This window comes from Triticum urartu, chromosome 2 (genome assembly GCF_003073215.2).
Source record: "Triticum urartu cultivar G1812 chromosome 2, Tu2.1, whole genome shotgun sequence".
Classification (NCBI taxonomy): domain Eukaryota; kingdom Viridiplantae; phylum Streptophyta; class Magnoliopsida; order Poales; family Poaceae; genus Triticum; species Triticum urartu.
In genome coordinates, this window is record NC_053023.1 from 561,198,866 (window position 1) to 561,211,705 (window position 12,840).

At 44.9% G+C, this 12,840-nt stretch overlaps 2 protein-coding genes across 2 annotated transcripts; both read left to right on the forward strand.

The window, feature by feature from the left end:
* The first annotated feature begins 4,010 nt into the window (after positions 1-4,010).
* LOC125533655 (BAG family molecular chaperone regulator 1-like) lies at positions 4,011-5,536 on the forward strand. The gene is made up of 2 exons (XM_048697030.1): positions 4,011-4,296; positions 5,269-5,536. The coding sequence occupies exons 1-2, from the start codon at positions 4,011-4,013 to the stop codon at positions 5,496-5,498; spliced, it is 516 nt and encodes a 171-aa protein (XP_048552987.1). The 3' UTR covers positions 5,499-5,536.
* Positions 5,537-9,556: 4,020 nt separating this feature from the next.
* LOC125533656 (BAG family molecular chaperone regulator 3-like) lies at positions 9,557-11,505 on the forward strand. The gene is made up of 2 exons (XM_048697031.1): positions 9,557-10,006; positions 10,821-11,505. Exons 1-2 carry the CDS (start codon positions 9,592-9,594, stop codon positions 11,048-11,050), a joined length of 645 nt encoding a protein of 214 aa, XP_048552988.1. The 5' UTR covers positions 9,557-9,591; the 3' UTR covers positions 11,051-11,505.
* Positions 11,506-12,840: the final 1,335 nt, after the last annotated feature.

A 12,840-nucleotide genomic window follows, 5' to 3' on the forward strand; every position in this document is an offset into this window, starting at 1 on the left:
AGATGACCGTCGATGAGTTAGAGAAATGGCGTCAACTAAAGAATTTGAGCCTTGGTGATCTGCGGCCCTCGGAGACACATGCATCATCTTCGTCAGCCAACTTCGCTGGTAACAACTCTTCTATTATGGGGTGTAGTGATAATTTTACAACAGGGGCACAATGGTTAATTGACTCTGGTGCATCTAGACATATGGCTGGATCTAATAAGGATTTTTACAATTATATTTCTAATCTAAGAAGGGAAAGTGTAAAATTAGCTGATGGTTCTACTCAAGCGATTGTGGGGTCTGGAATGGTCAAGTGCAGTCCAAATATGTCACTTTCTTCTGTCTTGCATGTCCCCGCATTTCCAATTAACCTTTTGTCGATCAGCTGTATTACTGAAGAGCTGAATTGTGCTGCTATATTCTTTCCTACCTGGTGCATATTTCAGGAACTTGGGACTGGAAGAAAGCTTGGGACGGGGAGCATGCGTGATGGGTTATATTACCTGGATAATAAGATATTCCCTACTGTGGCTGCTGCGGTGTCCTCCTCACCCCTAGAAGAATTTCTACTTCAACATCGTCGCTTGGGACATCTATCTTTTGCTACTCTGGGTCAGCTCTACCCTAATCTTTATTGTAAAATTAGCAAGGAACAACTAATGTGTGATGCTTGTCAGTTCGGAAAGCAAACTAGGAGCTCTTATTTGTCATCTGATAATAGAAGTGATGTACCTCTACAAACTATACACTCAGATGTATGGGGTCCCAGTGGGGTGACATCGATAAATGGTTATCACTATTTTGTTACATTCATCGACTGTTGCACTAGAACTACTTGGGTCTATGTTTTGCGTCATAAGAGTGATGTATTTGAATGCTTTAGAGATTTTTCATAATATGATTACGACCCAATATTGTGCATGTGTGAAGGTACTACGTTCGGATAATGGTACCGAGTATGTGAACAAAGAACTTGATGAATATCTATCAAGTTAAGGAATTATCCATCAGACTACCTGTCCGGGTACATCTGAACAGAATGGACTAGCAGAAAGGAAAAATAGGCATCTCCTAGAGATTGCTCGGTGTATGATGTTTGCCATGAATGTCCCAAAGTTTTTGTGGAGTGAAGCAGTCATGACTGCGGCCTACTTGATGAACAGGATGCCATCCAGGGTGCTTGGGTACAAGACACCAATCGAATGTCTAACCGGGGACACTACATATGTGGTTCCACCAAAAGTATTTGGGTGTACATGCTTTGTGAAGGATTATAGGCCTTCAGTTGGTAAGCTAGATCCAAGGGCATTAAAGTGTATATTTGTGGGGTATTCTAGTAAGCAAAAAGGTTACAGGTGTTGGTGTCCTTCGGAAAGAAGAATGTTCGTGAGTATGGATGTGGTATTTAGAGAACATGAACCATTTTATGGGGAACCAACAGACTTAACTGATGTGTTTCCTGATTTGTTTACTGATAACATGTTAGATGCAGATTGTGGGACAGGGGGAGACAAGGAAGAGGGAGATGATGACACAACATCAAAAGGGATGATAATTGGGGTAATCCGTGCAGAAACTGAAGAAGAACAAAGAAAGGGGGAGCAGTATGATACATCAAATGCAGCACCCCGATGGCCAAAACCAAACGAGGAAAGGGAGATGCAGGTGTATACACGAAAACGACATACCCAGGAACAAATGCAAGTGTTGGAACCTGAAGCTGAGGCTTATGGACAACAACATGAGCAAGAGCAGGAAGCTGACCAACAAGATGATACTCAAAGTCAACCTGATGACTCCATACCTTCCTCAGACAGTGGTAACATCTCTTCTCAATATGATGACCTTGATGTTCCAATAGCTCATAGAAAGCAGCCACGGTCTAAGGCTGGGAAGTTGCCCTCTAAATTGGATCCATATAATGTCTCTAGCTATGTCTCTTATGACACTGTTGGTCCTTCTTATAAATCCTTTATCGCAGCACTGGATTCTGCAGGACCCTTACCACGGGACTGGCAGGAGGCAAAGTCGAACCCAAAATGGAGGGCAGCTATGACAGAGGAGATGACAACACTTGACAAGAACAATACTTGGGTACTCACTACTCTTCCTCCTAATAAAAGGGTTGTTGGTTGTAAGTGGGTATTTACCTTGAAACAAAATTCAGAGGGACAGGTAGAAAGGTATAAAGCCAGATTAGTGGCAAAGGGGTATAGTCAAACTTATGGAGTCGATTATGATGAGACCTTTGCACCAGTGGCGAAAATGAACACCATTAGAGCTCTCATATCTATAGCTGCAAATAATAAGTGGAAATTATTTCAAATGGATGTTAAAAATGCTTTTCTTCATGGGGATCTGCATGAAGAGGTTTATATGGAGATTCCCCCAGGGTTTGGTACACAAGAGACAGAGGGAAAAGTGTGTAGGCTGAAAAAATCTCTATATGGTTTGAAACAGTCACCTAGAGCATGGTTTGGACGATTTAGAAATGAGATTTGTTCTATGGGATTTAAACAAAGCAATGTTGATCATACCTTATTTTACAAGCATAATCATGATAGAGTTACTATGCTTATTGTATATGTTGATGACATAGTCATTACAGGGAATGATGATGGTGAGATCTCTTGGTTGAAGAAGGCACTGGCAAGGTCATTTGAAGTTAAAGACCTGGGCTATCTTCACTATTTCCTTGGGATCGAAGTAGCATATGGTGTACAAGGTATTTATCTCTCACAAAGGAAATATGTGATAGATTTACTCAATGAAACTGGAATGTTAAATTGTAAACCAGGAGTCACACCAATTGAACTTAATCATCGCATAATTGCTGACTCTGGGGATTCTGTGGATAAACAACAGTACCAGCGATTGGTTGGGCGACTTATATACTTATCACACACTAGACCAGATATTGCATATGCCGTAAGTGTGGTGAGTAGATATATGCATGACCCACGGTCTATTCATATGGATGCACTAAACAGAATCCTTAGATATCTTAAGGGTTGTCCTGGGAAAGGAGTACTGTTTTCTGCTCATGGACATCTGAATATTGAGGGATATACCGATGCTGATTGGGCTGGGTGTTTAGATGACAAAGGTCTACATCAGGTTATTGTATGTTTGTTGGTGGCAATCTAGTTAGTTGGAGGAGCAAGAAGCAGAGTGTAGTTGCAAGGTCTACGGCTGAGGCTGAGTTTAGAGCAATGGCATCTGGGTTATGCGAGTTAATGTGGTTAAAAATGCTACTAACAGAACTTCATCTGCTTGGTGGTGTACCCCTCCAACTATATTGTGACAATCAAGCTGCAGTTAACATTGTCCACAATCCAGTTCACCATGATAGAACTAAGCATGTAGAAATAGATAGACATTTCATCAAAGAAAAACTAGATGTGAGGATTCTGCAAGTTACTTATGTTAAGTCTGTAAATCAGTTAGCAGATGTATTGACAAAGGGGTTGAATGTTGTATCTTTTGTTAAGAATTGTAGCAAGATGGGGCTTATTGATATCTTTGCCCCATCTTGAGGGGGAGTGTTGGTAGGACTTACTTGTAATTGTGGAACTGTAGAGGGTGAAAACTGTAAAAGCACCTGTATATACATCTTGCATCTGGGAATGAATCAGATAGAGTTCTCCAGAGAAATCTTCTCCTCCTCTCTCTCGTGACCTTCCTCTCACCCGAGCCTCATCCAGGATCTACAACATCACCTTTCCTTTTCCTTCTGTCGAGGAACACTTTCACAAGCTCTTGCCGCTTTGGACTGTGCCAAGTTGGCCTGTCGCAGTGTCCCCTTCGTTGACGCCTTTCACAAACAGCCGCACGCTTCCAAAGCTTGTCTTGTTGCTTTGCATGCCACCCCCTTAATCTGCCTCCCTATAGTTAGCTCGCCTTCTATATATACACGGCAAAGCCCTGTTTCTCTACAACCACTACCAGCTCAACTGCCTCAACACCAACTGCAAGGAAGAACAACAGAGTCATCGGAGTGAGACTAGCTTCCATTTGCGACCATGATCAAACTGAGGTGCCCCAACCCCAGGAAGCTCTTCAGGAGGAGCTCCTCTAAGATCAGCAGGTCTAGTAGCAGCAGCAGCAGCAGCAACAGCGACAACGGCAGCGATGCCTCTGGTGGTATCCGGGACGGCGGTGGCAGCGGGGAGATCGAGTGGGAGGTGCACCCGGGGGGCATGCTGGTGCAGAGGAGGGAGTGTAGGGGGGACGTCGAGGTCATCACCGTCAGGGTGGCCACCGGCTACTCCTGGCACGAGGTCTCCATTGGAGCTACCTGCACTTTTGGTGAGTACTTTTGTCTTTGCAAAGCTAATTAACAAAAGTTGATTTGATTTTTGTAGAGAATATATGAATGTGAGCAGTGTCTGATTGTTAGAATGTGTGTGTTCTTGGAAAGTGGTTCATTTGGTCATGATTCCTTTCGGGGCTTTAGGCACGATATAAAAGCTTGAGTGATCGTGGGTGTGCCATGCATGCACTCTGGCAAACTTCTTACATAATTCACTTGTGTTAGGCACGATATAAACAGCGAATTTTCAGACATGGTCAACAATGCTAGTTCAGTTGTTTCACTGTGCAACGTACCTAGTTCTAGTTGGCTAGTTCCATCTTGTAGTCTTACTGAACACTGAAACTAGTTAAGGAGTATCTTTACAAGAATAACTAGACAGGTCTAAACGTTTATTTTGACAACTAGGCACGTCCCTGTTCGCACAGCCAGATGCGCTGATTTTACTACTCCTACCGTTTCTCCGAGTTGAACCGTGTGAGCTCCTGAACCTTCGCATGGTGATGTGGAGATGTGCTAGTCCATGAGCAAGGTCTCCTCCTTGCTCCAGTAATAAAACAGCTGATGACAAGGATCAGTGCTGTGCCACGCCCTCCTTCCTCACAGCTGCACCCTCTCCTTACTAAATCATGGAGTTGTCCTTGTAATGGTTTGCCAAGAAAATGCACGGACATGTCTGAACAACGACCTGCAATGTGGCAGGCTTCCTGCCGTGCCAGCATGCACACGATGGTTCAGTGTTTTTTTAGTACAAAGCATAAGCTCATTGTGTTTTTCTATAGCTAAATAATGTGCACACGATGGTTCAGAGTAGGAACCCGAGTGGAAATTACCTCCACCTTGTTTGCTAGTACAAAGCAACCACTGAATATAAACTAAGTAGATTCGCAAAAAAAAAACAGAATATAAACTAAGTACACTTCGTTGGATCAAGGTCTAACACGTGTTATGAAAATTAATTTGTGCAGGTGAGCTGAAGGTGGCAGTGTCCATGGTGACGGGGCTGGAGCCAAGGGAGCAGAGGCTGCTGTTCAGGGGCAAGGAGAGGGAGGACAGCGACCACCTCCACATGGTTGGGGTGAGGGACAACGACAAGGTGCTGCTCCTTGAGGACCCTGCCCTCAAGGACATCAAGCTCCGGGCCGCGCTCGCGGCCCAGGGCGTGCAAAGCCCGTATCAGACATTTATCAAGGTGTAGGCTGGCCCGCCTCACCCACCTCGCTAACAGTTAGGGTAAATCAAATCAATCATACCATCAGCCAGTCAGTCTCAAAAAAGTAGTTAAAAGAAACTTATTTGGGAGCCTGATGCATGGCGTGGTTCGCTGCTATTGATCATCAGTGTACTACCAACTTTTAACTAGTTAATTGCATGATTGTGCAATTTGTAGCCGGTTGCAAGTTTTTTAAGTTCGTTCTTTTCTAGATAATGTAAGGGTTAGGCTCCCAGAGTTGCAAGTCTAAGTGTGGATGTCATGCATGTTAACAAGTTAGATCAGAGAGTGCAAGCTTAGATGGATGACATGTATCAATGTGTCATGACATGTGTTCACACTTAAGTTGTGGAGATTTGTCAACGGGGTCTTGGACATAATACATTTGAGTTGCTTGCGAAGCCAGAATGAATGGTTCATCGGACACCAGAGTAAAACAAATGCTTAGAGTTCACATTTGTGATGCCAAATTTATCAACCCTTACCCACTTGTCATGTACAGGGTTGTCAAACCAATCAGATATTATCACAATAGATACATAGTGATGGGGTGATGGAGCTCCTGAAGAAGCTGGCACAACTAACAGGTCTCGACAACGACATTGGCGATGACCCCATACTCCACCTCGGCGCTCAACTGGAAACAATGAGTTGAAGTTTTGATGACCAAGATATGAAATTATTTCAAAAAATACGCAAAACCCCTAGGTGGGGCGTTGAGTGTTAGGACAGAAATCCAAGGTTCCTTTCCTCAAAAAAAAAAATCCAAGGTTCCTTCACCATACATGACAATCCTTTTGACGAGATTTAAGTGAGAAGAGAGGAGCTTGCATGAACAAGCAAACTTGTTGAACAATGTTTTTTTTTAAAGGAGGATAATCCCCGGCCTCTATATCAGAATGATGCATGCAGCTATATATTATTAAAAATGCAAAATCTAGCAGCTAAACAAACTCGACTCGAAAATAAGATGAAAAACAAACTCTGAGGCCGAATACCTCGCGACAGTAACTTCCCCAGATATCCACTAACCCTATGTTACAAGACACAACAGAAATGAAAAATACATAACTACTAGGCTACGCCTTCAAGAAGGAATCGCCGCACGTGCGCCGATGATGGCGAGTCCACTACAAGGTAGAACTCCGGATTCTCATCCCCAAAGTCAAGCTTCAATCCGCCACCTTCAACAAGGACACGACGCAGGCACGCAACGACATAGCCCGATCTGAGATCTTGTGTTTCCACCGGAGTGCATAAAATCATCGTTGAAGCCTCCTGTACCATCCGCCCTTATCCTTCGATCGACGCCTCGATAGCCAGATATCTCTGGAGAAGACAACGGAAGACAAAGATGTCCCATACCGCCTGCCTCCCTCTACTGCCGCACCACCTTAGATCCAATAACAACAGGCTAAACATGAGCCCTCCACCAGAGCCACCGTGCATCATATGCCGATAGCAGGCATGACTTGATGTCTCCACATAAGACGACGTGCATAACATCCGCCGATAGTGCATCCACCGGTGGCTTCACCTGCCGGCGACAGGCACTGCCTGACAACTCCGAAAGAGTCATATGTGTCACCTGCCGAGCCGCATCGAACCCGATCTGTTGATGGAAGGGACGTCCCATACTGCCACCAGCCTCAGAAGGCTATCGCCACCTCGAGATCCAGACCCCGAGTCGCCCACACGACCCCGGAGTCTGCCGCCGTTGATGAAGAGGGGTCGAGTAATGGTCCTGTACTGCAACAGCGCCGGTGAGACTATGATAAATTGTCGAGTTGTTTAATAGGTCACCGAAAGAAGCAGAAAGTTAGATCTCTTCTTACTTCCTTGCCAATTTCGACTAGCGAGGTGGGAATCTTGGCCTTTCAAATTAGCTTTCTATTATCTACTGAAATTTCTGAATGCAAGAGCGCACAATCCATAGAGTCGACTGTGAAAAACTCAGATGTGGTGAGATCCAGTGAAAGACATCTCATCCTTGTGCGAGGTTAATCAAATTCAATCTAAGGAGAAGATTCTGCCATGACAAAGCCAAAGGCCACACAAATCCCATGTCAAAGAAATATCCGGAGAGGATGAGCTGAGCACATGCGCCTGCATTCCAGATGCTCTTACCAATTTACCATGCAACTCAACGATCTTGAATCCTTGATAGCACCTACGACAGAGCTACCCATACAATCCAATCCAATCCAATCTGCGGCTAACCAACTGCGCTAATATTTTCTACGCTTCTTCTACAATCTCAGACGGATCGCTCTGCAACAAGGATCGACATACCTGCGTGGCGCGATATCCTCATCAGGTGGATCGAGCCACCGGCCAAGATTGCCGCCGCACACGACGGGCCGGGGAATCCGAATCGATGGCAGGCGCCGGCCGCGCGCATGTGGCTTCGGAGCCTCCGTGTCATGGAGACACAGGCTTAGCCCGAGAATAATGCAGTTTCTGAGGCACCAGGACAAACTGAAGATCATCGTTCTTAGGGTTATCCTGCACACGTTTGGTCGATCGTTCTCTAGACCACATGCATGTGGCTGGTGGAGTCGATCCTTGGAAGCTAGTACTACCAGTAATTATATCACGTAGGACAGAAACCGGAAAGATGCTAGTGCATGCGTGATGATGAGTTTGGCGATGTTCGATCTGCTCTTGAGGATCGATCGATGTCGCCTTCTACTTGTTTTGATGGAGTCGATACTTGTTTGCTAGCTGTGGAGTTGATGCTTGTTTGCTAGCTGTGCAATTGGGACTTTGCATGCGTCGAGCTAGTTTGGTTCCTTCACCTGCAAAAAAAAAACCTAGTTCGATTTCGTCCGGGGATGTTTTTATTAAGGTTGGTAGTTTCTTCAGTTTCATACCTGAGCGACTGAGCCAGGGCGCCTGCATCTGGACTAGCCAAACCAAAGCACCTAATCCATGTGAGAATGTGAGATGTGCAATGCTGATGACTCATCACTAATGAATGTGCTTAAAGAACTAGAATTTCTCTCTTTGCTATTATGTTTTTTTAGGAGGTCAAGATGATATTTCCCTTCCTTTTCCCCCCTACTTCAGATCTGATTGTTATAAGCTCAGAATCTCAATTGCCTTGCATAGATAAATTAATTTGCTTATTACATATTGTCTTTGTTTTGTTCAGTGCAAGCCAGCCGAGCTATACCTTTACACCTATAAATGATTGACACGCAAAGATCAGAACAGTATAAAAAACGATGAAACCTAAACAATTTCAGATGTTTGGACAATTCCAAGGTCCAAACCCTAATAATATATACTTGAAGCCCCACATGCTGCCCTAACCACCGCTAGACGCCCCAAAACATGAGAATCCAACCAAATACAAACCCTGGCCGGCTATAGCCTATAGGTAGCAACTGGGTTAATAATTTCAGATGTTTACACGTACAGTCTCGTCTCAATCATCACGCCATGAATCGAACCCTTTTTGCCCTTGTGCTGTGCTGTGCTGTGCGTGCTCATCAGCCGCGAGACACAAGCCGGAAAAACTTGCGACCAACCGCCATTACATTAATCCCGCTAGGTTTGTGTCCTAACCGACCACCCTAATCGTCGCGCGCATCATGCGTTTAATTTTCATTTGCCAACCCCCTAGTGTTCCATAATTCCATTGCGCGCGCACTGCAGTAGTATTATTCTGTAGTACTATCCATGCATATGCATCATTGCATGCATGGCCACTTTGCAACTCCCAAAACATTTCACTCACTTTAGGTTACAAAGCAGTGGTGGTCTGACCCAAGTGCCAAACCCGGTTGACCACTTCGGCGTGAACACGCACATTCAGTGGATCATCCTAGCTGGGACAGAAATATGGAGAACTGGAGATTGGGTTACTGGGAAAGAAAAGAAAGTCAAAGTAGAGCTACTTGTTCGGACTAAAAATAATCTCTGTTCACCTTTGCTTTTTCTTCTGTCGAGGAACACTTCCACTTCACAAGCTCTCGCCGCTTTGGACTGTGCCAAATTCGCCTGTCGCAGTGTCCCCTTCGTTGCGCCTTTGACAAACAGCCGCACGCTTCCAAAGCTTGTCTTGTCGCATTGCATGCCACACCCCATTGCCTCCCCGGCTAGCTCGCCTCCTATATATACACAGCAAGGCCCTGTTCCTAGAGCCACCACCAGCTCAACTGCCTCAACACCACCTGCAAGGAAAAACAGCAGAGTCATCCAAGCGACCATGATGAAGCTGAGGTGCCCCAACCCCAAGAGGCTCTTCAGGAGGAGCTCCTCCAAGATCAGGCGGTCTAGCAGCAGCTGCAGCAGCAGCAGTGACAACGGCAGCGACGCCAGTGGCATCCGTGGTGGCGGTGGCAGCGGGGAGATCGAGTGGGAGGTGCGGCCAGGGGGCATGCTAGTGCAGAGGAGGGACGGGAGGGGGGACGTCGAGGTCATCACCGTCAGGGTGGCCACCGGCTACTCCTGGCACGAGGTCTCCATTGGAGCTACCTGCACCTTTGGTGAGTACTTTCGTCTTTGCAAAGCTGATTTGATTTTTTTTAGAGAATGTATATGAAGTTATGAACACGACTAGTGTGTAACTCGTAGAATGTATGTGTTCTTGGAAAGTGGTTCATTTGGTGTGAGTACTAAAGTAGCAAGCACCTCTTTATGTTGCCAAAGTTGAATGAATATCCCCCAAGCTCATTTCAAAAAAAATTATTCATCATTTCAAAAAAAAAAATCCCCCGAGCACTCATCTTTTCACAGAAAGTGTAGTAAGCACATGCTGGTGCACATCTTTATGGTGCTGATTTGATCTTGCAAACATGTAGTAGTACATGTAGATTCACAGCAACTATGGTGCCTAGTTGGCTAGTTCCATCTTGTGTATATATATAGTCTTACTGAATACTGAGCTCCTGAACCTTCGCAAGGTGATGTGGAGATATGCATGTCCATGAGCAAGGTCACCTCCTTGCTTCAGTAATAAACAACTGATGACAAGGATCAGTGCTGTGCCACCCCCTCCTTCCTCCTTACTAAGTCATGGAGTTGTCCTTGTAATCGTTTATCAAGAAAATGCACGGACTTGCAATAATGTGGGAGGTTTCCTGTCGTGCCAACGTGCACACAATGGTTCAGAGTTTTTTTAGTACAAAGCATAAGCTCATTGTGTTTTTCTATCACTATAAATAATGTACACACGATGGTTCAGAGTAGGAACATGAGTGGAAATTACCTCCACCTTGTTTGCTTGTACACCGAATATAAACTAAGTACATTTCTGCGGATCAAGGTCTAACATGTGTTTTGCAAAATTAATCTGTGCAGATGAGCTGAAGGTGGTAGTCTCCATGGTGACGGGGCTGGAGCCAAGGGAGCAGAGGCTGCTGTTCAGGGGCAAGGAGAGGGAGGACAGCGACCACCTCCACATGGTTGGGGTGAGGGACAAAGACAAGGTGCTGCTCCTCGAGGACCCTGCCCTCAAGGACATCAAGCTCCGTGCCACACTCGCAGGCCAGGCCATGCAGAGCCCGTATCATACTTTTATCAAGGTGTAGGCCGGCCCGCCTCACCCACCGCGCTAACAGTTAGGATAAATCAAATCAATCATACCATCAGCCAGTCAGTCTCAGAAAAAGTTGTTAAAAGGAACTTATTTGAGAGCTGATGCATGGTGTGGTTCGCTGCTGTTGATCATCAGAACTTGACTACCACTCCATGGAATGGAAGGGCAAAGAACCTCCTCGTGTGAGAGTTAGGGTACTACCAACTTTTAACTAGTTAACTGCATGATTGTGCAATTTGTAGCCGGTTGCAAGTTTTTAAGTTCTTTCTTTTTTAGATAATGTAAGGGTTAGGCTCCCAGAGTTGCAAGTCTAAGTGTTGATGTCATGCATGTTAACAAGTTAGATCGGAGAGTGCAAACTTAGATGGATGAGATGTATCAATGTGTCATGAGACGTGCTCACACTTAAGTTGTGGATGAGATTTGTCAACGGGATCTTGGGCATAATACACTTGAGTTGCTTGCGAAGCCAGAATGAATGGTTCATCGGACACCAGAGTAAAATAAATGCTTAGAGTTCACATTTGTGATGCCAAATTTATCAACTCTTACCCATGTGTCATGTACACGGTTGTTAAACCAATCACATCTTATCACAATAGATACTTTGTGATGGGTGATGGAGCTCCTGAAGAAGTTGGCACAACTAAGAGGTCTCGGCAACGACATGGGTGACGACCCGATACTTCGCCTCGGCGCTCAACCTAGAACCAACAAGTTAAAGTTTTGACGACCAAGATATGAAATTAATCTCAAGAAATACGCAAAATCCCGAGGTGGGGTGTCGAGTGCCAGGGAGATCGGCCCAGCTTGCATTTGAATAAGCTAGGAGTGTAGAGAGAGGAAAAGGATATATGTGGGGGCTGAAATCCGAGGTTCCCTCGAGATACAGGACGATCCTTTTGATGAGATTAAAGTGGGAAGAGCGGAGCTTGCATGATCAAGCTCATTGAACAATGTATGAGAGATCGGGACGAGCAATGGTCATGTACTGCAAGTGCCGGTGAGATTATGATAGATCGTCAAGTTGTTTAACAAATCACTGTTAGAACCAGAAAGTTTTGATCTCTTCTTGCCTCCTTGCCAATTTCGACTAGCGAGGTTGGAATCTTGACCCTTTATATTTGCTTTTTATTATCTACTAAAATTTCTAAATGCGAAAGTGCACGGTCCATAAAGTTAATTGTGAAGGACCCATATGTGGTGAGATTTCAGCCAAAGACATATCATCTTTGTGTGAGGTTAATCACAACTGTTACGTAAAAGAGCTCTTTATTAAATTCAATCTAAAGAGAAGATTTTTCCATAGAAAAGCCAAGGGCCATACAAATCTCATCTGAAAGAAATTTCCAAATAGGATGAGTTCAGTACCTGCGCCCGCATCGTAGATGCTCTTGACAATTTACCATTTTCGATAAAGGGGGACTTTATTTCCTCAAAATGTAGCAACAAGCGGATACAAAGCATTATGAGTAATACTCGGCCTCTATATAATTAGGATGCACATAGCCAAATTCAGAAGTCTGGCAAAATTCATGAAATAAAATCGACAAATCGGCAACAATAGAGTCCTATAGACTGACACTATGCCTATGTCAAAGGGGTGGTGGATCGATCCGTAGATTATGCTGCCACCATGTTGGGAAAAAACCTCCGTAGCCACCTGCTCTAGTCGCGTACACACCGCCATGAACAACGGTTGATACTCCGGCCGTTGTAGTATAGACCAGTACGTAGCGAGTGCGTTCCGGAAAATAACCTGCAGATGAGAAGCATTTTTGT

Excerpts from the sequence above, each read along its gene's own strand:
- LOC125533655 (XM_048697030.1), top strand. The coding sequence starts at position 4,011 with ATGATCAAACTGAGGTGCCCCAACCCCAGGAAGCTCTTCAGGAGGAGC. Across the intron at positions 4,297-5,268 it reads TGGAGCTACCTGCACTTTTG|GTGAGCTGAAGGTGGCAGTG; the intron begins GTGAGTACTTTT and ends TAATTTGTGCAG.
- LOC125533656 (XM_048697031.1), top strand. The coding sequence starts at position 9,592 with ATGCCACACCCCATTGCCTCCCCGGCTAGCTCGCCTCCTATATATACA. Across the intron at positions 10,007-10,820 it reads TGGAGCTACCTGCACCTTTG|ATGAGCTGAAGGTGGTAGTC; the intron begins GTGAGTACTTTC and ends TAATCTGTGCAG.